Source organism: Cajanus cajan, chromosome 1 (genome assembly GCF_000230855.2).
Source record: "Cajanus cajan strain Asha chromosome 1, NIPB_CcT2T_4, whole genome shotgun sequence".
Taxonomy (NCBI): domain Eukaryota; kingdom Viridiplantae; phylum Streptophyta; class Magnoliopsida; order Fabales; family Fabaceae; genus Cajanus; species Cajanus cajan.
This window is the reverse complement of record NC_138517.1, coordinates 77,321,964-77,348,989: the sequence shown is the minus strand read 5'-3', so window position 1 is coordinate 77,348,989 and position 27,026 is coordinate 77,321,964. Positions and strand designations below refer to the sequence as shown.

The 27,026-nt window shown below is 37.6% G+C and overlaps 3 protein-coding genes across 5 annotated transcripts; 1 reads left to right on the top strand and 2 right to left on the bottom strand.

Annotated features, from left to right (window-relative positions):
- Positions 1 to 130: 130 nt before the first annotated feature.
- On the top strand, positions 131 to 2,667 carry LOC109814967 (protein DEHYDRATION-INDUCED 19 homolog 4). Of its 2 annotated transcripts, none has more exons than XM_020379510.3 (5): positions 131 to 318; positions 398 to 534; positions 759 to 833; positions 1,805 to 2,067; positions 2,382 to 2,667. In XM_020379510.3, exons 1-5 carry the CDS (start codon positions 240 to 242, stop codon positions 2,491 to 2,493), a joined length of 666 nt encoding a protein of 221 aa, XP_020235099.1. In that variant the 5' UTR covers positions 131 to 239; the 3' UTR covers positions 2,494 to 2,667. The 2 variants fall into 2 exon arrangements, with proteins under 2 accessions (XP_020235099.1, XP_020235100.1); XM_020379511.3 differs by having other exon boundaries at positions 135 to 297.
- A 2,874-nt stretch (positions 2,668 to 5,541) lies between these two features.
- On the bottom strand, positions 5,542 to 9,736 carry LOC109814982 (uncharacterized). Of its 2 annotated transcripts, none has more exons than XM_020379537.3 (6): positions 9,348 to 9,736; positions 8,695 to 8,912; positions 6,646 to 6,814; positions 6,466 to 6,551; positions 6,271 to 6,362; positions 5,542 to 6,005 (listed from the first exon to the last, which is right to left on the bottom strand). In XM_020379537.3, the coding sequence occupies exons 1-6, from the start codon at positions 9,618 to 9,620 to the stop codon at positions 5,764 to 5,766; spliced, it is 1,080 nt and encodes a 359-aa protein (XP_020235126.2). In that variant the 5' UTR covers positions 9,621 to 9,736; the 3' UTR covers positions 5,542 to 5,763. The 2 variants fall into 2 exon arrangements, with proteins under 2 accessions (XP_020235126.2, XP_020235127.2); XM_020379538.3 differs by having other exon boundaries at positions 8,695 to 8,906; positions 9,348 to 9,734.
- A 5,611-nt stretch (positions 9,737 to 15,347) lies between these two features.
- Positions 15,348 to 15,827, bottom strand: LOC145955753 (uncharacterized). Its single transcript, XM_083070894.1, has one exon. The coding sequence runs from the start codon at positions 15,825 to 15,827 to the stop codon at positions 15,348 to 15,350; it is 480 nt and encodes a 159-aa protein (XP_082927020.1).
- Between the last annotated feature and the right edge of the window lie 11,199 nt (positions 15,828 to 27,026).

The following is a 27,026-nucleotide window of genomic DNA, read 5'->3' as shown; positions in this document are numbered from 1 at the left end:
AAAAGAAGATAGAGAGAATGATTGTTGCAAAGAGTTACCGGCGTAAAAGGTAGTTAGGGGCATTTCCGAAATTGGACGTAGAAAAGAGAGCGATGACACTTGCACAAACATTTCCTCCATCACTATTCACTATTCACTATTCTTATTCTCTCACCACATCACTTCCTTTTCCTTCTTTCCATAGTCACATATAAACACACACACACACTCTCTCTCTCCGACGCGCATTTTAGGGTTCCATGGACTCCAATTCCTGGCGCCTCTCCGCCCCTTCACGCCGCTATCACTCTCGATCTGGTCTTCATCAAGTTCTCCTCTGTCCGCTATTATTCTTTGTTATTATTATTATTATATGTTCAATTATAATTTTCTTTATGACCAATGGCTCATCTTGCAGATCTGTTAGTGGAGGAGATTGAAGGCGGCGATGATTACAGGTCGGAGTTCCTCTGCCCTTTCTGCGCCGAGGATTACGACGTCGTTTCCCTCTGCTGCCACATTGACGACCACCACCCTATCCAAGCCAAAAACGGGGTCCGTTCCCTCTTTTCTTTTTCCACTTACCAACTTTCTGGAATCATATAAATCAGCACTCCCAGTTAAAAAAAAATGTATTTTTTCAATATTACCAGCTCTTAATTCCTCCACTGAGGATGAGTGAGTTACTGGGTCTGCTTGGGACTTGTACGATGATGCTGGTTCTTGTTATGTTTATCTGCTCACATTACTTTTTTTGTGCTTTCTGATTGTTGCTTCAGGTGTGTCCCATCTGTGGGAAGGTGGGAGGAGATCTTGTGGGACATGTCACTACGCAACATGGGAACTTTTTGAGGATATCCTTTTGGCAAGTTGCTGTCTTTTTTTATTTTTTTAGTTGCACTTGATGTGTTTGGGTGGATAAAGGGTTCATTCTACTTCACTCACTTATTCGATGCTTGTGAAGTTTGAAAACTTGTGTGCATACGTAGGAGAAGAAATAGCAAGTTAAATAAATCATTTTTTTCTTCTTCAGAAGTTCAAATCACGTTGTGCACTTTAGCTTTTGGAGAAGTTTGATATGAGAACTCCACATGTTTAAATTGATTTTAACTTAGGAAAGGAGTTTGATTCATTTTAAATACTTGATAACAAGTTCTTCTAAACTAGGCTAAGATGTGTTGATAAATAAAATTTCAATATGCACGTTTGTTGCCTTGAACCAAAAAAGAAACCTTTGAAATAGTGTGATGTTATGCCAAGTGTTTAGAATGTTTGTTGCCCACCTATCAATATAAATGGTGAGCTGCTTAAAGAGTGTGAATGGGTGATAGATTTCAATGAGCGAAACATAAACACTCAAGTGTGTTTCTATATTTTTATTTTTGATGTACAATGCCGGCAATGAGGTTAAAACTTAGGGCCTTTCATTCTGTCTGACCCCTCCCTCCTGTAGGCTAGCAATAGTGGTTAAGTATGTTTCTATTTAGCAAGCATTTGTTTAATTTGTTTTAAATGAAAAACACTGGTTACTTGTCTCATAAGTATGCTTCATACAATGAATTTGAGTTTTACCAATGTGGCTAATTGTTTTTGTGTTGTTATTCTAGTGAGTAGTGATTTAAGAATTGCTAAATGGTAATATCGTGTTTTGTCTCTGTCCTATTTATTTAACTATGTATTCAAGCAAGTCTGTGTGTGAGGTGAACCCATCCCTTATCTGCATTGCCGCGTATAACTACTACATTCAAGTGCTATTCTTATGGTCAAATGTTACGGTTTGCTTTAAGACTTAAAACTTCAAAGTTTTTCCGTAACCAGAACTTACGTGCAGCGTAAAAGGAGGGTCAGGAAAGGAGGCTCTACTTCACCAATTTCTATGTTGAAAAAAGAGTTACGAGAAGGAGCCTTGCACTCTATTCTTGGGGGTTCTTCACACATAGTTCCATCTGCTTCTGAGCCTGATCCTCTGTTGTCGTTATTTATGTTTAACCATGTTGTAGCTGATGAATCTGTGAGTGTACCATCTTGTCCTTCCATTGAAAATGCCCCTGTAAAAGAGAGGAGCTCAAAAGATGATTTCTTGGAAAGGTAAGGAATCTTGATGTTGCCCTTTGATTAAGATTTGCTTTGCTTAAGAAATGAGTGCAAAAGTTTTAGTTTGTTTTATGTTCAAGTTTTAGTTCTGGATGTGTGACGATGCACAGGTGCAATAGCTCTTATACTCTGGTTAAATTTGTGTCCATTTTGAAGTAACTTATGAAACGAATGATGCCTTGGTTTCGTATGACATGAACTGTTATATGATCATTTTAACAGTGTATCGTATTGCTTCTCAACTGTTTCCTTTTCTCTTTCAAAACCATTCTAAAACTTCCTAGTCTAACAATTGTGTATGATTACAGAAAACCTCAACAGTTACAGATGTCGGAAGAGGATAAAGTAGAGAAGGCTCGGAGGTTTGATTTCGTGCAAGGGCTACTGATGTCCACAATTGTTGATGGTGATGTATTATGACTGCATTTGTAGCTCGTATGCCGCTATTGTATTAGGAACAGGTTCTGTAAGCACCAGAGAGAGAGAGAGAGAGAGAGAGATAGTTATTCAGAACGATACGAAGTGGCAGTGGCTACATTTGATAAATATGTAATGTGTCTATAGCTATGTTCATAAAATGCAAACTTTACTTTATTCCTGCTTTTGTTCTATGTTAGTTCCAAATAACCAATGGAAATAAAATTCATTTACGAGCACCGGACAACCATGGGCACAGTAGAATTTATAGACCATATTTTTTAAGGTTGGGCTTTAAGATTTTTCTACATGTTCCATAATAAAGGGTAAGGGTGTTGGAGGGTCAATTTCAGCTAGTCTTTTGTTGAATTTTCTTATAGTAGACTTGACGTGGAGTATTGTTCCTGGGACCTAAGTTATTACTTAAATGTTCCAAAATATTTGTTGTTTACATTGCGTAATGGGTACGCAAGTTATTAAATATTTTAGATTGAATGTATTTGATTAAAATCTAAAATTTTAATATAAGAGTAATGTTAAAATATTATATTTAATTATATGTTTCTCATTTTATTTAATAAAAAGTGCAATGGCATGAAGAGGGGGAAAAGGCGATTTGAAGTTTAAACACAGATTCTCATAGTTCGTTGTGTTTAAATTTACTTAAAAAGCTAGTCAACTTTAGTGAAATAGCTTTGTAATAAATTAATCAATCCCTGCGCGTGTACATTGCGAAGGATTATTCAGTCTCCTTGAGTTTTTGTTTATTTTTTAGAAATGTTCTATGCAGGGTGGTTGGACACGAGGTCAAACCAATTTGATAAATCCTAATCAAAATCGAAGGTAAAAACTTGGATTGGTTACTGCTATCAGATTAGAAAATTATAAATTCAATCGATTTCAATCAGTTTGATTTAAATTTTAAGAAATCAAATTAAATCGTTCTATTCTATTAAATATTCGCAAGTTTCTACACAATTTGATCTCTCCCATACTTCTATTTATTTAGTAATTATTATTATTATTATTATTTCTCTATTTCTATGTTAAATTTATGTTTCAATTTTTTTTCAGAGTTTTTAAATAACTACTTAAAACTGTTAACACAGTATAATTGTTAACAACTTACATGTATTTTTTGTTCGTCCTTGGAGTATCCACCGCCGATAGCAGTGACTAATCTCCTCGCTACGTTGGAGGCACCTCAAAGGGTGGGATAGCTGGCCCCAAGATTTAACGCAGCTGCATACACAAGGCAAGATTCGAACCCCTGACCTTGCTTAAGTGTAGATCAACCCCTACCGCTGAACCACACGCTTGGGGTTAACTTACATGTATTTAACTTCAATTGTTTTTATCATCTATTTATTTTTAAATAAAATATACGAAAATATGGAGTTTGTCTTTTGTTGCTATTTATATATAATTTTATTATTAGGTTTGAGTCATATGATTTGTTATGAGGTTTAAGCTGTAAGGGTTGGACTTCGTGATGTTAGCTTGACTTCTAGATTTTATTTTGAGAGCGTTAAGATTAATTTAGTGATATTGGTTGGTTTGTTAAGCTTGTAATGTTAAATATTTTAAGTAAAATATTTTATAATGCTCACTAACATATTTGTAATATTAAATATTTGAAGTTTGTATTTTTGTATTATTTGATGCTTTAAGTTTGTCATGTTTTAAATATGTAATATTTATTCATTAGACTTGGTGTACATCACAAGTTGTCTAATATAATTTTTTTATTCATTTTTATTATTTTAATAAAAGATCCAATTATTTTGGTCTATGATTGGATTGAATTAAATTAGTTCAAATTGATAAAAGTTGATTAGTTCAATTGAAATATGATTCAAATTTAATCTAATCTAATTGAATCTTTACTCATCCCTAAATCTAAGTTATCTAAAATATAGAAACATGCGCAACTAAAATTATTTTAAGAAAAGATATATTTAAATTAATGAATTAATTGTATTTCGTGTTTTGAAAATTAGATTAAACTTGTCGATAAAACTAAAAACTAGTAAACCAGTTAAGTTTGAGATAGTCGGTCAAAGAATTAATCGTAACTAACATTTGGAATAATCTGTTAGGTTTATGATTAGTGTTTAAATAAGTCACATAACTGATTTGAAAAAAATCAGTTAAAAAGTTGAAAAACCAGTAAATTGGTAAAATAAGTGACAAAAGAAAAATGACTCAAGTCAATTTTTTTTTTAATTTTAAATATAAACCTATTATCAACTCTTATATTAAAATACGAACAGTTATATTATGCAATAATATTTTTAAAAATTTTCTTTGACGTAGAATTTGTAAGATTTCTTGATTTCTTTTCGGTTCTTATATAACTAAATTTTTTTATTTATCATAATTATTTATAAATTAAATATTAATTTAAAAACAAATTATTAATAAATAAAGATAATTTTGTGTTTCAACATAAATTATTCATCATAAATCTAAAAATTTATATATTTAAAAATATCTATTTATTATAAATTTTAATTATATACAATAAAAATATAATTTAATATAAACAAATATTTTAATTTGTGTAATACACATACATATTTATTATGTATAATTAGAATTTATAATAATATATATATATATATATATATATATATATATATATATATATATAAGCACTATATTTAAATGTATAAATTATATTTAAAATTAATATACATAAATATTTTGAACATAAAATTTATATTTTAGGTTCAAAATAAATAATTTATATTGCAACAAAAAATTATTTTTATTTATTAATAAATTATTTTAAAATATTAATATTTAACTTATAAATAATTATGATAAATAAAAATTAAATTAGATAAAAATTAAAAATATCCTAACAAGCTCTCATTAAAAAAAATCCTAAAAATACTCTTACATCAGATAAAAATATTCCTGTCTAATGTATAAAAGTTAATTTTAATTATATATAATAACATTATATAGGTTAAAATATTAGTTATTATATGTTATTTAATTATTATTATTATTATTATTATTAATATTAATATCAGATTGATCAAGTTTCACATTGAACCATTTGAATTTTAACATATAACTGCAACAGTCAGCCATTGGTTATCAATGTCATGGGTGCTACTCGGGATCTATTTACAACAAAAGTTCTCATATTTTCTAAAACTACTGCTATTCTATTTTTTCTATTTTTAAACTTGAGTGATGCTGATAGGTCTGCATAAGCTGGTACTTTGGAGATAGGTTGCTTCAGTTTACAGAAAACTCAGTTCATCTCCAATATGTATAATGAGACATAAAATAATTGTAATCGGGATGGTTAACTTCCAATAGCCTAATCCAATTATCAGCAGCTCTCAATAGAGAATTGGCTTTCTGACCTTGAGCAACACCATCAGAATCCCAGAGAGAAGCTTTCAACTTATGAAAGGCAAGTCCAAGGATTGGTAATGATAGCTTGGACGACAACTCCTTACCTCTTGAACTAACATGAAGTCCATCATTCTTTGGACCTGATTCAGACAACAATGTTACAGTTGATACCTTGCAAATTCAAGACAAAAAGAAATTGAACAAAGGGTCAAGGAAAAAAAATGAAATTAATTTATTCATAAACTAAAATTAACATAAATTAATTTGTCGAAATTCTCTTCTATTAACTTCTTCAAAACTTTATTTTTGATTTATGGAAAAGTTTATTTTGATTTCCTTATTATTTTCTCTTAAAAGTATTTTCGAAAAAGTTTATCCATACAGAACGAAGACAATAATACATACTTTGCAAAGTTGTTGACAGGGAATGGAAGGTCAGGAAGCAGGCACTCAGGCTCTCAAGTGTGGGACCAGTAGGTATTCTGTATATTGGATACCTTCATGATATATGCAGGAACAGATAATTTTAGATTAGTGATTATCATGTGCATAATACAACCCTAAGAATCTAATTAACTAAAAGGATGAGATAAAGCATACCAAGCCAAAGAAACCCAACTTGCAGGCGAAAGATCACAGCTCCGGTATGTCTTCAGCTCAGGAAACTGATGTGCAAGGTAAAAAATCTGGGGGCAAGAAATATGAATCTATATTAGGATCGAAAAGCAACATAATCTCATTGTCTCAAGGTGGAACCGAACCAAAGGATAAGGATCTTGCCTTATCTGCTAATGGTTCACGATTGTAAGGTATTTCATGCTCAAAGTATTCAAATATAAGCTGACCAGGTGGGCTGCAGCTCTCAATCTCATCACTTGATGAACCTGTTTGAGGTTTACTTCTTTCCAAACCATGAGTGCTTACATCTGATAAGTTAGGCTGATTCCAACTGCCATGAAACGAAAATGAAACTATTTCATAGATACACACAAAAAAGTAATAGTAGTATCAAGTATGTAAGTCTAGAAAATCAGTCAAAGTGGTAAACTGATGCATGGAATGATTGAAAAGGGTAGGAGATAGAAGCCTATTATTCGAAAAATATAATAAATAATTCTCCTTATTCTAGATTCATAGCATCTAAATAATTGTGGTTGTCATCATAAAATTAGAGGCTAAACATGAATCCTATTGAATGCCATTTGGAAATTGCAGGCAATACTAAGTTACTAAGGCGACAAGGAACAGAACAAAATAGTTTTAGAGTGACACCTGATGACAATATTATTAACACAGTATTCCATATAGCTCTGGAGTGTGACTAGCCATGTCAATATGCTAAATTCAATGCCGAAGACATACAAGTGATACAACTAACATGTGATAAACTAAATTACAAAGATAAGTAATATAGCATTACTTACATTAACTGTAGTCCTAAATCATTTAGTGTATATTAATTAATTTAGCAAGAAAATACAGTAATCAGGCTAGTGTAACATTTAAAATTCTTAGGCTTAACATCTTAATCAATGGTGGCACCTTAAAATTAGTAGAGTCTCTTGGTCCATGATGGGCTTTGAGAAGTAATAAGGAAATAAAGTTGCACCCTTACAAAAAGCCTCAGCTGTTGGGACTACACATAAAAATTGCTAACCTCCAGTTTCTTTTTTGGACAGAAACTCCACAAGTTTCTTTTATAATCAATTAGAAAAGTATGTTAACACAGTTAATATATATCAATTTATTCATAAAGCAACACATAAAAGGGATAAAAAAGAAACTCCGTAGAAAATTAACTGCTAAACAAAAAGACCTGACCACATTAGCAAACTGGTTTTTATTATATTTTATATATTATTTAACTAAATTATAAATTCACTTATAAATTTGTGTACTATAAATATCTCTTAAAATACTTTTATATATATTGGGAAAAATCCAAGTCTCACATCGACTAAAAATTAGACAATTAAATAGTGTATAAGTGAAAATTAATTTTTTTACCTTACAAGCTGGTTTTGTAGAGTTGAATTTGACTCAAATTCACTATTCTAAGAATGTATACAACTTATTTATAAAAATTATTACATTTGTATTTTTTAAAATTTTTCTTCTTCTTAGTTAATAAGAATAATCAAGTTCTTCATCATTAAATTTTTTGTTAGCATACTTTTACTTTATTAATTTTATAATCACGTCACTAAAATATCCTTAAAACTTACTCCTTTTATTAAAAAAAAGATTCTTATGTAACGTTAGTAACCCTAAACTCTAAATCAATATATTAGGGATACAATTTCAATGTGTCAATGTTAATTTTTATTCAGTTTAGTCATCCACCCCTATGCACAATTATCAACTGGTCAAAATAATTATATGGGGATGTTATGGAAGCATAATTTGTGAGTTAACAACTTGAAAATGTGAGATAATTTGTTGAATTCAAAGTTTAGTTATTTAGTTCAAATCAGAGGAGTCATCAAACAAAAGCCATGATTTACAAGATCCAAGATCCTTGCTCAGTTGCTCTAATGTTTTCACTTTTCACTTGTAGCAAACTACATAGTAAAAACCTAAAGTTCTGAACTGTTAAATGTGAACAACATCAACACAAACAGAATAAGATGCACAAGCATAAGTACATCAAACTCTCCACCAAGTAAAAATAAGTAGACAAAAACTAAAACTGAAAATGCCTTACGAAATTTTAAACAATCCAAATTGATATAACAACGATAAATTGCCAAACACAAACAAACACACAATGATCAATGATTGGAGAGGCACAACACAGGTAGAACTAAAATTTGAGAGTGAAACACCGACCTTAACCATGGGAAATGTTGTGATGGATGAACATAAAGCTGAATGGCAGACAAGGAGACATTGTAATACTGTTTGACGCATTCCCTCCCATCCAACACCAACGGAACACCGGCCCCATATGCACTCCATTCCTTGAAAGATTCCCACAAATCCCCAAGCACATAGTACGCATGCCACTCTCCCTCCATAGTTTTCCATCTTCTCTTGCTTCTCTGTTCCTTTCCCAAACAAACCCAATTAACCCCCACAACAATTCACTTTCAATTTTCAAACAAACCTAACACTACCCCAAAATTACAACACAAACCGTTTGCAATGCATTATTATCACCTCAATCTCTCAGAACTTAAGTACAAAAGGATAGTCCAATTTTAGAAAAAAACTATTCCATTAAGTGAAAGAGTCCCATGGCTTAACGGCTTAAGCTTAAGTATCACATCAAGTATTTTATGCTACAAAATGAGGGACTCCTACACGATCCGTGGAAAATTCTTAAAGTAATCAATAAACCAAACATGATTTTTGCTAAAAAAAAACTGATAAACTAATTTTTCAGTCCAAATTAATAAAATTAAAATGTTCAAAACAAAATAAAACGCCATAAACTCATACATCATTCGAAAATTGAAAGGCATTGATTTGGTTTAGTTTACCATGGGAAAATATTGCGCGGGAACATGCGGTGTGGTGTGCTCCAAGAACCGACACAAATTGGAGACCTCACGCGTTGTTTCAGAAGAAACGGAGCAATCGGAAGAGGAACCGGGCCTGTTCTCCGACAACGTTGACCTTTGCTCCTCCACATGTTCCTGTTCTGGTCGGTATTTCCGCAACGGTGGCGGGTAGTAGAAACGGTCCGCGCCGAGGTAGCGGTGGTTCCTCCTGACGTTCCCGCCGGTGACGGCGGCGCCACCGGAGATCGACATTGACGAGTGAGTTCCGGCGTTGAAAGTTAGTTGGTTGGAACTGGGAAACGACGACGTTTGAATAACAGGCTACAACTAACAAGACCGCGAATTGAAACAAGAGTTTAATATTTATTTATTGGTTTTCATTAGTATTTACTATTTAGGCATTTTTTTGGTTTTACTTTTATTACTTCAGAGTGAGTCGGCGCGTCTCGAATGGGAAAGGGAAGTCACTAGAAAGATCTAGAAACTACAGAGCATGTAAAGTGTAAAGTAAGCACAAACATCTTCATGTAGCTTGTTTCCAAGTGACACGTGGTAAACTAAAAAAGGACAACACTTTACTAAGATTAACCACTTGTCTCCAAGTTTCCAGAGATAGAACAAAAATTACTAATTACGAAAAAGTTTATATATAATCCTCACTAGTTTTGATTTAAAAAATAACTAAAATAACTCTAAGAGTTTAGGAGACAAAAGTGTTTTTACTTAGAAAATGTAATTAATTGTGTTCTTACCGGAAATCTGCCGTAGAGGTGATTTGTCAGGTAAGATCAGTGAGCCTCCTTCACGGGTACGCTGGTGTTCCAAGATGGGGGTGATACCTGCAAAAGAGACTCTGATGCTAAAGTTAGTGTTTGTGGGAGTATGAATCTCGTATATGTAATGCACGTACCTTAGTGTGAATTAGGGTTGTTTTAGGCCTTGGGCCTGAGATAAAATGTGATAGGATTAAATGATGGATCCCGTCTGAAGCGAGATCGCTCGAGATCGGTTACGATTTGCTTAAATGCCGAGCTGACGTCGCGTAGCGCGCGCCCGACGTCGTTTTGTGCAGTGATGCCGAGCTCGGAGCTCGGCTTCGCGGTACGGACAGTACACTAACCCCCCGAGCTCCGAAGTCCGTTAGGTCGAGGAGTTAAGACCGAGCTTGCTTGGGGGGGAGTGACCTTTCGCGTACTTCTACCTGTTGAGATGTCATGCGTCACGACTGTTCATTTCCCGAAAACGTGCAAGCGGCGCGTTGTGGGAAATGACGGTTATGCAATGATGGACTTGCAATTAATTGTGTTGTCAGGCGTGCCCCCTGACCGACACGTGGCGTGGCAGTTTTGAAATGTGGGAAAAAGCCCTTCTCTTTTTCTCTCCCGCGTCTCTTCCCATTCGCTTCACTCTCTTCTACTCTTTAGCTTCTTGGGTACGATAGTCTTCTGTGCTTTCTTGTTCCTATCTTTCTTGCTTTCGTTCGCCTTTCGTCTTCGTTTTCACAGTCTTTCTTCGAGTTTTCTTGATGGCTGGTGGTCGTGGCGTTGGTTCTTCTGCGCCCGCCAGGGGCAAGGCGCGCGGAAAGGCGGTGGCTACCGGGAGGGGTGCCGCCGAGAGGAGAGAGTTACCCCCGCCTAAGGACTTGGAGCCGGGTGTTCCTGGTTATGACTAGGTCAAGCGCGAGGTGGGGTTCGTCCAAAGTGTGTTCAGGTCGCGTCTGGAGGTCGATGCGGTTTGGGAGACGCACCAGATTTGCGACCCCACCATTTCCCGGACGATTCGGCTCGAGCCTTGTCTGACTGGTGAAGGTGTGTTCATGGGGAAATTGATAGACTATGGCCAAGGCCAAGGAATCCAAGAGGTGATATACTGAAAGAACCAAGAGGAATGGGATGATCTTAAAGACCTTTTTCATATATTTTGTAAATAGTCTCTTGTATAGGTTATTTTGCCTTTGTATTTGTGAGGCACTTTACTTGCTTTTTCCTAGTGTTTGTATATTGTTTTTAAGGTAGGCTACTTGGAGAGTTTAGCTCCATTTAACCTCCCTAGTTGATACTTTCATTTTGTATTTTTTCAGTAGGGAAAAGGGGGTGACATTTAGCAATGCTTGAGGGTGTGCTTAGAAATTGGGCCTGAGTTGGGCCTAGGCAAAATTTTGCATATTGGACTCATTTTGCTCCTAATTTTTCATAGATTTGATTTAGCTAGGTTTCATTATCAAATGATGAACCTAACTAAACCAAATCAAAGATTTTCAAAATTAATTCATGGAGCATTTAAACCAAGGGCCGCCTAGCTTATTCCTTCTCCTTTGGCCGAATTTCTCAAGCATTCCTTCTTGAGTTTGAAGCTTGTCTTGCAAGCTTCTAAACTCAAGCAAGGTTAGCTTACCTTACCATGGTTCTTAAGTGAACCATGGTCAAGGATTAGCTTCTCCTACAAGCTAGCTAAACCGTGGGAGTTTAAGTTAACCCTACCATGGTTCCTAGTGAACCATGGTTAAGGATAACTTTTCCTACAAGCTACCCTCCCCTATATATTTGATTTTCCTACACTTGTACTTACTTTTGAACTTTTTAGAGAATGAAATCAGATTTTTCTCTCTTAATCAAGAGTCTCCAAAACCGTGAGAAATTTTCTCTCTAGGTTTCTAGCAAAGTTCTTCAAACTTTGCTTGGTTCCTCAAGCTCCTTCACAAGTTTAAGGAGTGGCCAAATCTCCTTCAAAGACTTCTCTTCCTTTGGAGTTTCTTCAAAGGAGAATTCAGAGATCTAAAGGTGTCTACCTCAAGTGTATTTCGGTCCTAAGCATGGAGGAGTTGAAGTTCATCAATCTTCTTCAACTTAGCTCCATCAGAAATCGACCGATCCCCCCCACTTTTATGTTTATCAGAGTTTCTTCAGGGACCTGGGCGTTTGTCTTCCTTTTACTCAGTTTGAGTGTGACTTCTTGAACTATATCAGCGCGGCCCCTTGTCAGCTGCACCCCAATAGCTGGGACTTTTTGAGGGCGTTTCAGGTCCTGTGCGCGGTCTTAGGGCTGGAGTTGTCCCTTCGCGTTTTCCTTCATTTCTACCAGCTGAAGCTGGGCGTTCCGCCGTATGGCATTCTTTCTTTAAACGGGAGTAAAGAAGAGGAGTTTATTCACTCTTTACTCCCAATCTTATAAGAATTTCAAGTCTGAGTTTTTCCGGGTGGTCCTCGTGGACGTCGACCCTTTGGAGGATGGGGATTTCTACTTTGGTGGACTGCCAAAGTCCCCCTTTTACTGGTGCCCTAATCCGTCGAGGTTTCACGGGGTGAACCCTTTGGAGTTGACGGCTTCGGAGGTTGCCGTCATTGAGAGTCTCTCGGCTTTGCCTCGCCCGTTGGATTGCAAGACGATCTTGTCGCTTGCGAACTTGGCACACCGGGACAGGGTCCTGGAGGGTGAGTATTTTGTATCTTGGTATTATATTGAGGTTTGTGTAATCTTTCTTTCCCTGACGTGCCTTATTGTCTGTTTGTAGGCCTTATAGGGAAAGACTTGTGGCTCGAGCTGAAGCCCCGCTTCAAAGTGATCGAGTTCGGAGTTTCCGAGCTTCCAGAGGAGGAGGTTTCCCCCCTGAAGATCAACCGAAAAAGGAGGAGGGTTGGGGGAGAGATCGGGGGCACCTCCGCCCCTCGTGAGGTAGGGGAGGTGGACCTTGCTGGGAGCCCGCGGTCGGAGGGGGTCGATCGTGTGGCTGTCAAAGAGGTGGCGTCGGCTGCTGAGCCAGGCGTTCAACCCGGCGAGGTGCCGGTACAAGCTATTGGGCGGGTTTCCGTGGTGAGTGCCTCGCCTGATTATTCCTTCTTCTGTCCTGTATGCCCTTTTTCAGTTTCCTGAGTTGGGGTTGTCTACTACAGGTGGGGGCTGTTGCCGAGGTGGCTACCCAGGCTGCCGGTGAGGTCGCTCCAACCTCCGAGACAGTGGCTCCTCGCCGAGCGGGTCGCCCAAGCTGCCGAGGTAAGCAGCGTGTACTTGTGATCCTTTGATGCACCGTATTCCTCAATTCTTTTCGACTTGTGAGGTTTATGTGTCTTTTCCTTTTTCTTTTGCAGGCGAGCGAGGCTGCCGAGGTTCCAGAGATTCTGAGGTCGGTGACGACAAGGGTCGATGTTTCTGGTGCAGGGCCGGAGGCGTCTGCCTCTTCTTCGACCGATATTCGCGGAAAAGGGCCTAGCTCCGGGGTCCCGACTTCTGCTCTGGGGGCGAAGGGACCTCCCAAGTGCCCGTATCTTGCGTACCGCTATGCGCGGGAGGGCGCGCCGATGCGGTTGGAACATTTGAGCGCGTCAGAGGAGATCGAGTCTCTGTGGAGTGCCGCGGTGACGCCGGAGAAGTTTTTCCCCATGGGGTCACTGAGTGCGGCTGATCAGGCAATGATTGAGTCAGCCGGGCCGATGGGGGGCCTTGAAGCGGCTCAGATTTTCCTGCAAAGGGGCACGACCATTGTGGATCACTGGAAACACAAGTGGTCCAAGCAGCAGGAGGATGTGGCGAAGCTGAAGGGCCAAGTTCAGCCCCTGAGGGAAGAAAATAAGGTTTTGAAGGAGGAGAACGGGGTTCTGGCTGCCGCTCTTGGGGAAACAAAGTTGTAGGGGGCCGAGTTCCAAGCGACAAGGGGGGACCTCGCCAAGGTTCAAGAGTCACTAGAGGCTGCCCTGCGTTCCAATGAAGGTTATGCGGGCCAGGTTCACTCCTTGGAAGATGAAGTAGCGTTTTTGAAGGGTGAACTAGTGTTGGTGACCGAGGAGCGTCTTCGCGACGAGGTTATCATTAGTAGTAAGGAAGAGGAGATAGCCGCTCAGAGGGTAGGTCTTTCGGTGTTGGAGGCCGAGAGGGCGGCACTGAAAAGGAGGCTTGAGGAGGTTGAGCGTTCCCTCGTGGTGGAGCATAAGAGGGGTTTCCTCAAGGCTGCTCGCCAGGCTAGACTTCTGGCGCCTGGGTTTGATTTTTCCAGCATGCATGTGGAAAAAGTTGTTCGTTTTGGAAAGTTGGTGAGGGAGGACGACGTCGAGGATAACTCTAGCGAGGACGCCTCTGCGTAGGCCAATTTTGATTGCGCTTGTCTGCTTTACTTTTCTTTTATTTGAATTCATGTATTGAACATGGTTTTGGTATTTTTATTTGATTTGAGCTGTTTTCGCGGTTTAAGACATATGTTCGATTTCTGTTGCATGGTTTTGGACATGGTGGTACTTTGTTTTGAGTCGCTCGTGCTGAGGTTCGGAATCGACCTCTGTTTTATTAAGTAACACGTTGCGAAGGTTCGAATTCGACCTTAGTTTTTTGTTAAGTAACACGTTGGGAAGGTTCGTGCTCGACCTTAGTTTTTCGCTAAATAACCTTTGTGAAGGTTCGGACTCGACCTCAGCCATGCCGGGGTTCGATTTCGACCTCGGGCTTTTCGTTGAGTAACCTTTGTGAAGGTTCAGACTCGACCTTAATCATATCGAGGTTCGAACTCGACCTTAGTCACGCCGAGGTTCGATTTCGACCTGGGGCTTTTTGTTAAGTAACCTTTGTGAAGGTTCGGACTTGACCTTAATCATATCGAGGTTCGAACTCGACCTCAGTCACGCCGAGGTTCGATTTCGACCTGGGGCTTTTTGTTAAGTAACCTTTGTGAAGGTTCGGGCTCGACCTTAATCATATCGAGGTTCAAACTCGACCTCAGTCACGCCGAGGTTCGATTTCGACTTGGGGCTTTTTGTTAAGTAACCTTTGTGAAGGTTCGGACTCGACCTTAATCATATCGTGGTTCGAACTCGACCTCCATTTGAGGTGAAACGTAAAATGATGGGAAAAAGATGTGAGTTGAATGGAATGAGTCATTTTATTGATTATGTAGATGTGCCTCGTTAAAAACCCTCTCAGTCAAAACCCATCTTTCTGTTTTTTGGGACAAAAGACTGAGGCGGGAAAAGAGTGCACAGCTCATTCATACAAAGTTCAACTAAAATAAAACTTGAGATGCGTAGCATTCCAAGTTCGTGGTATAGGTTTGCCGCTGAGTTCTTCCAGTCTATACACTCCATTTTCCAAGTTTTCTGTAACTCGGAAGGGGCCACCCCAAGTGGGTGCGAGTTTCCCATCTGACGTGTCCTTTCTTGCTTCGCCTAGTAATCGCCATACCAAGTCACCTACCCGGAACGAGCGAGGTTTTACTCGGGTGTTGTATCTTCGGGAAGCTCGGAGCTTGCAGGCTTCTTCGTGGATTTGAGCTTCGTCTCTAAGCTCATCCACTAAGTCGAGGTCAGCTGCCAGTTCTTGAGCATTCTGTTCGCCGTTGAAGACTTGGCATCTGTGGGATGTTTCGCCGACCTCTACTGGGATCATTGCGTCAGCTTCGTAGGTCAGCCTGTAAGGCGTCTCTTGTGTGGTTGACTGGGGGGGTGCAATGATACGCCCATAGGATGCTGGGGAGTTCATCGGGCCATTGCCCTTTGGCGCTTCCTAGTCGCTTTTTGAGTTCCCGGAGGATGACCTTGTTGGCAGCTTCGACCTGGCCATTGGTCTGAGGGTGTTCCACCGAGGTCGAAAGGTGTTTGATTCCGAGTTCGTGGAGGAAGTCCTCGAATTCCTGTGCGATGAACTGTCGACCGTTGTTAGTGACGAGGGCGTGAGGGATTCCGAACCTGCAGATGATGTTCTTCTAGGTGTACTTCTGCACGTTCTCGGTGGTGATTTTGGCGAGTGGGCATGCTTCGATCCACTTGGTGAAGTAGTCGATCGCCACCAGGAGGAATTTTAGTTGGCCTTTCGCAGGGGGAATGGCCCGAGGATGTCCATTCCCCACTAGGAGAAAGGTCACGCCGACATCATGTGGTGGAGAGTTTCGGGCGGTTGTCGGTGTGCGTTGCCGAACTGCTGGCACTCTTTGCATTTTTGGATGTGGCTTTGGCAATCCGACTTCAGAGTTGGCCAGTAATAGCCAGCTCAGAGTATCCTAGTTACCATTGAACGCGCCCCGGAATGCATGCCGCATATCCCCTGGTGAATTTCCTTGATGACATAGGTTGCCTGAGACGCGATCAGGCATTTGAGCAGTGGAGAGGAGACTCCACGCTTGAATAATTCATCTCCGACGATGATGAACTTGGCCGATCTCATCCTTATCCTCCGAGCTTCGTCTTTATCCCCGGGTAGGATTCCCTCTTTCAAGTAGCCCCAAATGTCTGCCATCCATCCCAGGTCTTCATTGTCACTGACGCTGATGACCCTGTCGTCTAAGCTGGGTGAGTGCAAGGTTTCTTGGATGATGGTGCGGTGCTGTCCGAGCCTTTTGGTGCTGGCGAGCTTCGATAGGAGGTTAGCTCGGGCGTTTTGCTCTCGCGGCACGTGCTTTATGGTGAATTCGTCGAAGGACGAGATCTAGTGAGACGCAGTGTGGAAGTACTGCTGTAGTAGAGTGTCCTTTGCCTGGTACGTCCCACTAAGCTGCTCCACCATGAGTTTCGAGTCACTGTTGCAACTCACTCTTCGAGCTCCGAGGTCGCGAGCCAGCCTCAATCCTGCGAGAAGTGTCTCGTACTCTACCTAGTTATTGGTCACCTTGAAGCCAAACTTGAGGGACTGCTCCAAGGTGACTTGGTTTGGCCCTTCCAGGATGATGCCTGCGCCGCCGCCTTTAGAGTTGGAGGACCCGTCAACATGTAAAGTCCATACCTGGGGTTCCTCGGCAGTAGTTGGCGTGAGCTCGGCTACGAAGTCAGCTAAACATTGGGCCTTCAGGGGTCCCCAACTTTCGTACTGGATGCCGAATTCGGATAGTTCTACCGACCTGGCGATCATGCGTCCGGCGAGTTCAGGCTTTCGCAGAACTTGCTTGACGGGGTAGTCAGTTTTGACTATCACTTGGTGGCTTTGGAAGTAGGGTCGGAGCCGCCAAGCTGCGGTGACGAGCGCTAATGCCAGCTTCTCGATCATTTGGTATCTTCTTTCCGCGTCTTGGAGGACTCGGCTGATGAAGTAGATAGGTGTCTGTACCTTTTGGTGTTCTTGTACGATAACTGCGCTGATGGCGTTCTCTGCCATGGCCAAGTAAAGGAGGAGGTCGGTGTTGTGATCCGGCCTCTGTAGGATTGGTGGGGTTGTGAGGAAGGTTTTGAAGCTTTGGAAAGCTTCTTCGCACTGGTCTGTCCACAGGAAATCCTTCGGCTTTTTTAGTAGAGTGAAGATTGGTCCCGCCTTCTCCGCGAGTTTGGGAATGAAGCGGGATAGTGAGACTAACCGTCCGGCCAGGCGTTGGACTTCTTTCACCGTTTGCGGGCTTTGCATCTGGATGATGGCTTTGCACTTCTCGGGGTTGGCCTCGATTCCTCTGCTGGTAATCATGAAGCCGAGGAATTTGCCCCCCTGGACACCGAAGACACATTTCTCTGGGTTGAGGCGCATGTTATGCTTCCTAACCTGGGCAAATATTTCGGCGAGGTAGGCAACGTGGTCTATCGTCGAGGTAGTTTTGACTACCATGTCGTCGACATAAACTTCCATATTTCTCCCGATCTGTTGATGGAAAACCTTATCCATCAGCCGCTGGTAGGTTGCCCCTGCGTTTTTGATCACCCGGTAGCAGTAGTTGGCACGGTCGGTGATGAAAGACGTATGCACTTCATCAAGTGGGTACATCATTATCTGGTTGTACCTTGAGTAGGCGTCGAGGAAACTGAGGAGGGCGTGTCTGGAGGCTCCGTCGACTAACCTGTCGATGCTCGGCAAAGGGTATGAGTCCTTGGGGCATGCTTTGTTTAGGTCGGTATAGTCAACGCACATACGCCACTTCCCTGAGTTCTTCTTTACCAGGACCACGTTCGCCAGCCATGTGGTGTATCTGACTTCACGGATGAAGCCAACGTTGAGCATTTTCTGTGTTTCGGCGATGATGGCCTCCCGTCTTTCACCGCCGACCTTCCTCTTCCTTTGGGCAACTGGTTTTGCCTCCTTGTGTATTACGAGCCTGTGGCAGATGAAATTGGCGTCTATGCTCGACATGTCAGCGCTAGACCAGGCGAAGAGGTCGACATTCTTGAGGATTTCCGCTTCAAGTTGCTATCGCAACTCTGGAGTCAACTGTCTGCTGATCTTCGTGGTTTGCTTGGGGAGTTTCCCGATCCGGAGGTCATTGAGCTCGTCAACGGGGCTAGGCCGCTTGTCACGAGCGTCGGATCTTGGATCGAGGTCAGTGATTTCTTCGTGGTTGGTGTAAGCCACGGTGGTAAGGTTGCTCTTGCACTGTTCGCCAGGTGAGGCAATTTTCAGGCTTTCGGTGTAGCATTGTCGTGCTATCTTCTGATTTGTTTTGATGGAGATAATCTTCCCATCATGCCCTGGGAATTTCATGGTGAGGTGTGGGGTGGACACCACCGCTCCGAGCCGATTCAAGGTTGGCCTGCCGATGATGATGTTATAGGAGGTGTCGGCCTCCACGAGGAGGTATCGAACCATGACCAGCTTCGAATCCGGAGGTGCTCCGAAAGTCGTGAGTAGGTCCACGTACCCCCAAGTGTGAACGCTTCTTCCTGCAAAACCGACTAGGGATTCTGTGTGAGGTTGTATGAGAGAGTGGGGGACGTCTAACCTGAGGAACATTGGCCAATATAGGATGTCGGCCGAGCTCCCTTGGTCGACCAGGGTCTTGTGAACCTCCCAATTGGCTAATGTCACGACGATAACCATGGGATCATCCTGGTTGGGGTTGATCCCGGCATAGTCATCGTCGGTGAAAGTGATCGTCAGCGAGCTCTAGTGCGAAGCAGAGGTGGTAAATTGTATGCGGTTGACGTTGCGCAGGTGTTTTTTTCGGGCCGAGCTGCTGGCTCCCCCTCCTGCGAAACCTCCTGCAATTGTGCTGATCACTCCTTATGGGGGAGTTGATCCTACTTCCTGGGCTACCTCGGCTCGCATTGCTCCGCCGGGGTTGGGTTGAGAGCCGGAGTGATGATCAGAGTGTCGCCGCTGGGGTTGAGCGCGAATACGCTCATTCTCGGCGCACAGCGCCGCTAGGTCTGCTTCATTGGCGGTTTGCATCGCGGCTAGGTCAGTTTCGTGTTTGGCACGCATGTTTTGCAGATCGGTGGTGCGCTGCTGCCGCATCTGCTCGACCTGCTCGATCAGCCTTCTTGATGTTGCTTCGTTGTCCATGGTAGTTGCGTGATCTAGGTCGTCTGTTGTGCATCTACTATGGCTTCTGGTGAAAACTATACAGGTGGCCGATAAGAGCTGTCTTGATCGGCCCCACGGTGGGCGCCAAATGTTCTTACCGGAAATCTGCCGTAGAGGTGATTTGCCAGGTAAGATCAGTGAGCCTCCTTCACGGGTACGCTGGTGTTCCAAGATGGGGGTGGTACCTGCAAAAGAGACTCCGATGCTAAAGTTAGTGTTTGTGGGAGTATGAATCTCGTATATGTAATGCACGTACCTTAGTGTGAATTAGGGTTGTTTTGGGCCTTGGGCCTGAGATAAGATGTGATAGGATTAAATGATGGATCCCGTCTGAAGCGAGATCGCTCGAGATCGGTTACGATCTGCTTAAATGCCGAGCTGACGTCGCGTAGCGCGCGCCCGACCTCGTTTTGTACAGTGATGCCGAGCTCGGAGCTCGACTTCGCGGTACGGACAGTACAAATTGTATACCTACTAAGATGATTAAAAAAAAAAAAACTTCGTGTTTCATTAAAATATATAGCCTTGTGATTATTTTTTATGGCTTTATCGAATTTTCAGGGACAAAAACGAGTGAAGAGTCTTACTTAGAACCTCTACAACATATTAAGAAATTTTTGTCTCATTGAATGTCTTAAAAAAAACTTTTACTCTTCTAAATGTCAACTTTTCTAAAATGTATTTTTTCCCCATTTTAAGTATATCTTATCTATTTTTTAAAGAATTAATTTTTTAAAAAAACACACTTATATAAAAATAATTTTTAAAATTTAAAATAAAAAACTTGATGTACATTTTTAAACAAAAGTAAGATTGTTTTTATCTTTTATGCCATTAGTAAATTTATAAATAAATAAAAAAGAAGATAAAATTAAGTTATCGATAATGTGACATTCTTACTAATATATCATATTAAGTGATGATGACATAATATTGTTAAATAGATAACTACTTAACTTAATGACAACATCTATTTATAATAGATATTGACACCTAAATAAAAAAGTACATGTTAAAATGTGTAGGAATTAATTTTTTTTTTGTAATAATTAAAAGAAAAATAAATGCTATAAAGACAAAAACAAAAATAAACCTTAAAAAGATGACTAAACTTATATACGAACCAAATTAAATATTAGGTTAAAACTCTATTTTGGTCCCTTATAATTTTTTTTTGTTTCAATTTAGTCCTTCATTAATTTTTGGTCTCAATTTGGTCCCAAATTAATTAATTGGTTTCAATTTAGTCCTAAATTAATTAATTGGTTTCAATGTGGGACTTTCCGTCTAAATTGCTTTAACGGTGTTAACTTTTGGCCACGTGGACGCCACATAGATGCATACGTGGCATCCACGTGGATGAGAATTTTTTTGAAAACACCTGGACCCAGAACGGCCCGTTCTGAAAACGGAACGGTTTTCAGAACGGGCCGTTCTGGTTGCAAAATCAAAACACCACCAGTGAAGCAGAACGGACCGTTCTGAAATCAGAACGGGCCGTTCTGGTTTCAGAACGGCCCGTTCCAGAACTGTGAATAAAATATTCTTTACTTAATTGTGTTTTTGATATTATAATTATGCAATTTTGATCTCTAAGGTTTTAATTGAGTAATTTCAGTCCTTAAAAGATTATAATTGTGTAATTTGAGTCTCACAATTTTTAATTGAACAATTTTAATCTCTCAAATATCATAATTGTGGAATTTTAGTCTTTCTCATTAAAAATTTAATAATTTTAAAATTTTAATATATATATAATGTTTTAAAACTATATAATTGTTTGTTTATTTAAATTAACGTATATATTTTTTTTAATGTATCAAATGATATATATTTACTATTACTAAATAAATAAAATTTATATATTATTAGTATTTTAATATTACTGATAAATTAATATCAATAATATTTTTACCCTTTTATAAATAAACTAATAATTTGATAAATATAACTTAATATATATTAATATACTTTTACAAAAATATAAATATATAAGATCAGATATATATTTCTAATTAATATACTTATATTTTTGTAAAAGTATATTAATATATAACAAGTTATATTTATCAAATTATTAGTTTATCTATAAATATATTAATAATATTATTGATATAATATCGAAAATTATAATATACGTTAATTTGAATAGATAAATAATTATTTAATTTTAAAACATTATATATATATATATTAAAATTATTAATTTTTAATGGGAGAAACAAAAATCATACTATTATGATATTTGAGGGACTAAAATTGTTCAATTAAAAATTGAAGGACCGAAATCGCGCAATTGCAATTCTTTAAGGACTAAAATTATGCAATTAAAATATTGGAGATCACAAAAATGCATAATTGTAATACTTGAGGGATAAAAAATGCAATTAAACCAATATTCTAAATTAATTTTATTAAAAAATATAATAATTAATAAGATAAAAGGAATATCACTTTATAATTTTTTGCAACTTATTTAAGATTAAAGGAATAAAATGATAAAAATTAATAAGATAAACATAATAAAATAAAATATAAAAAAATATTAATATATTTATTTTATTGGATATAATAACATAATTAAAATATAATTAATAATATATATTTTATAAAATTATTAATATTTTATATATAAAAAAATAAAATAAAATCGGAACGGCCGGTTCTGAAACTGGAACGGGCGGTTTTGGTGCATTTTGGGTGTGTTAATTTTGCACTTGGAACGGACCGTTCCGTTTGCAAAATTAACACACCAAAAGTGCACCCAGAACGGCCCGTTCTGGTTTCAGAACGGGCCGTTCTGGGTCCAGGTGTTTTCAAAAAAATTCTCATCCACGTGGATGCCACGTATGCATCTACGTGGCGTCCACGTGGCCAAAAGTTAACACCGTTAAAACAATTTGGACGGAAAGTCCCACATTGAAACCAATTAATTAAATTAGGACTAAATTGAAACCAATTAATTAATTTGGGACCAAATTGAGACCAAAAATTAATGAAGGACTAAATTGAACAAAAAAAGATTATAAAGGACCAAAATAGGGTTTTAACCTAAATATTATAAAGGGACTAAGTGAAATTAATTTTTATTTTAAATATTGTAACTTATGTCTGGTCCCCCATTTTAGAAGAAGAAATTTTGGTTTTGTTACAAATATTTTCATATCACTAGTTTAAATATTATCTATTGAAATATTATAATTGTCATCTGATCCAATTAGTTTTTGCATATGTTTAAAAAAAATTATTAAATAACCTTAAACTACATTATCCTTGATTAATTTTTATAAAATATGTAATTAGAAATTATTTTTTTCACAAATTAAAAACTTAAATATTATGTCATATAATTAATTATCAATAAAAAATATCAAATAATATAAATATTAATTTTTAATAATTATATTATTAATATAAAATATTCACAAACTACTCTAATTATTAATCTTTTTATAAAAAAAATTTAGTTGAATTTAATGGGATATCCATTTTGCAACTCCATATTTTCATTAAAAAGATTAGAATTCACGATGTTATTTAAAGAAATTGAATCCATGGGCGATGAACAACTAGTTAATTACTTGATATGAATTGATTTTCTAGAAGGGGGTCCACACTATTTCGACTGCGGTAATCCCGAATTTTTTATTCTTATTTATGAACTCGACGCTTACAATGTAGAACTTTTAACGTAAATAATATTTTTTTAAATTTTTTTTACCAAAATAACACCTGTACAACTTTATTTACACAACTAGAACCATTTACTGTTCACACTCAGAATTCGGTTCCCTTAAAATTTTTTTTTTCTTCTTTTTTTTGTGCTCAGAATTCGGTTCTCAGGGAACCGAATTCTGAGTTGTTTTTAATTTTGTTTTTGTTTTTGCGTTTTCTGCTAGTTTGCGCAAGTCTGGGAAGCAGAACGACCCGTTCTGCTTAAACACATAGAGTGTTGTTTTTTAAATTGGAACGGCCCATTCTAATGTTAAAAAAAACACTCCATGTGTTTAAGCAGAACGGCCGTTCTACTTCCAGAACGGCCCGTTCCACTTCCCACACTCGCGGAAAATCAGCCATAAACAAAAAAAAAAAAATTAAAAATAACTCAGAATTCGGTTCCCCGGGAACCGAATTCTGAGCACAAAAAAAAGAAAAAAAAATTTTTTGAAGCTCAGAATTCGGTTTCCCGGGAATCAAATTCTGAGTGTGAACAGTAAATAGTTTTAGTTGTGTAAATAAAGTTGCACAGGTGTTATTTGGGTAAATTTTTTTTAAAAAAATATTATTTACGTTAAAAATTCTTACAATGTAAGGCGTAATTTTGAAGCGGAAATTCCAATTCAAAGACTATACAATTTGTGAAAGCTATTCAGGTTCTTTGAAAAATGTTTCCAGTTCATAATCCTTGATCAGTGCATAAATTTTTTTTCCTCATATTCTCCTTAAAATGTATTGTTTGTTATTTATTTCAAGAGTAAATATCAAGATTATTGATTACCCATGAATTAACAAAAAATGCAGGGGCGGATATTATTATTATTATTATATATGTGTGTCTTAGTTATTTAAAAAAATAAAAAAACATTAAAAATTATGTAATAGTGTGTGATTATTAAAAATGCAGGTAATTATAGAATAAATTTTACATAAAAGAATAAAAAATTTGTAATTTATAAAAAGAGTAAACATAAAAGTGAAATTGAATAAAAATTGTGTAGTCTAAAATATTCAATACCCTTTACTATAGTTAAAAATTATAAGAGATTTCACTGGATTTATCATTATTATCATTAACTAAAAAAGTTAAGATATTTCATATATCTAACATTTATATAAATAATTACATATTATATATATATATATTATTTATAGGAAATTATTATAATAATTGAATGGACAAAAAATTTCAATAAAAAATTAGAGACAAAAGCAATCATTTAAAAAGTTATCTCTTTATTAATAGTTATAAATTATTATTTTTCAATAAATTAAGTATAATAATGATATATAAATTTGATATTTTAAGTGGGAGAATGCACCAGATTAGATTTTTGTTAACACAACAATTTGTTTATTTATTTTTAAGTATGTCAAACTACTAATTTTCAAACCTCACTCTTTAAATAATCTCGCTCACCATCTTCATCTTTCTTGAGTAAGAAATTAAAAAACAAATTATAACAAACATGACGATAAATATTCAATTTGTATTGCATATTGTTATAGAAGAGTTTTTTTTTTTTGTTTTTTTTCTCTTTGCAAAATATCCCAAGCTTGCTAGTACTTTGCCTTTATATGAAAGTTTCGTGTTATCTAAAATGTATCTTAAATTTTGCAATAATCTCAAAGAAAAGGTACAAAAAGGGTCCACAAGCAAAGTGTTAGCAGTCAGTCACTAGGCAGCATCTTCACGCCCAAATGGTATAAGCAATGGGATACTCTACCACCTCCAACTCCTATAAATACTAGGCTCAACTTTGCTCCTAAACCACACGGGCCAATTAAATAACAACCTTATTTTCACACTAGCAATTTCATTATCCCCTTGTTTAATCATAATCATGGGTGTTTTTACTTTCCAGAATGAGAACACCTCTACCGTAGCTCCAGCTAGGCTTTACAAACCTCTGGTTAAGGATTCTGATGACCTCATCCCAAAGGCTGTCGAGGCCATCAAGAGTGTTGAAATCCTTGAAGGAAATGGTGGCCCCGGAACCATCAAGAAGTTCACTTTCGTTAAGGGTCAGCATATTATATATACTTATGTTACCTCCACTTGCTCTCTCTATATATATCAACAAAAAAAAAATGAAAAAACAAATTCATGTACAATATGCAAATGATTATAATTATTAGGGTTTCCTAAGTCAAGTACCACACCAAAGGCGATGCTAATCCCAGTGAAGAGGAACTCAAGAGTAACTTATAAAGTAATTATGATTAAAGTTAGTAAATTATCGTATATGCCAATTCAATTAAGCTAATGCATATATTATTTACTTGTATAATATTATATATAATTAGTAAAAATAAAAATTAATGAAGTGATCGTATGAAACGAATGAATTCAATTAATGGGCTGAAGTGAAGAAATAGAGTATTTGCTGCAGAGTTGTGCAATTGATGAGGCTACCTTCAGCATAAGAGCACTGTTTTGCCTGACACATTGTTGGTCTCATTCGAGAGGCAATTGGTGGAAGGCCCAAATGGAGGATCCATTAGGAACTCCTGTCCATTTTTACCAAAGGCGATGAATGAATGATGATATGCTTTGCGGGAAATTGCTTCCTACACCCATATTTGTACCACATACATATAACTTTTATTCAATATGTCCAAATTATTCTAAAATGAATGTTTTGAAACAACTTCGAAATAATTGTTCTAGACACTATATACCAATTCAGATTGGTATTCCGAAACATAATATGTGTTTGAATTGACTGACAATTTGGAAGAAGTGATATTCTAACACATTCTAGAATTATCCAATCCGAAATCAAAACAAAAAATAAAAAAGCATGAAAACTTACCTAGAAGAACATGAAGAAGTCCATGACGTAGCCATTCTAAAATGTAGTCGACGAACTGACTGATACAATACAGAAGGAGTGACTGAGACGAAAATGAGAAGAAGATCGTGGGAACTAGCTAGGGTTGGGTGCTTATGGAGGGAAAGATGAGGAAGATGAAGAGGAAAGGTGTTTTTGAAAGTTTAATATAATAAAAGTATATGAAAAACTTTGCTAAGTGCAAGGAGGAAATTAACGTTGACTTCTAAGTCCAAAGGCTTGTAAAGCTCGTTAAAAGCTATTTTTTAGCAAATCCTCGTTACTAAATCTCTTTGTTTGATAAGAGTTTTATACAGGGAAGTGAATCATCAATTTATTTGGATTCATATTGACTTTAATGATAATAATAATAAAAAATTAATATGTTAATTGTATTAGTCTTAGATATGGTAATTTTTTATATGAGAGATCAATCTTTTAGAAAGAAGAGAAATTAGAGAGTAATGTGTATATTTGTGTGTGTTGTGTCTCTTTGTAAAATAGAGGGAAGAAGAAGCATTTTGTGAGAAGAGTGAAGCAATACTCTTGGAAAAGGAGTGTTTGATACTAATTTCAATATATTTTAGTTCTCTTTATTATTTGGTTAGATATCCATTTGAAGATTTTCTTCATTATTATTAGTGGAGTTTTTACTGGACTAATCTTATGAGTTTTTATCTCACATTGAAAGTTTTCCCACATTAAAATTTGATGTTGATTTCTATTTTTTTTTTGTGCATCCTATTAAAATTATCTTGTTACTTTCAGAGCTTATTAATATTTATATAGGGGAAAGAGAGATCCAATTTTGTTTCCACTTAATATTGCTGTTATTTGTCATCTTTCTCAACAATTGGTATTAGAGCTCTGGTTAGGGGCTCTAGTTTCTTTTTTGAAGATGGGTGAAGGCGATGTT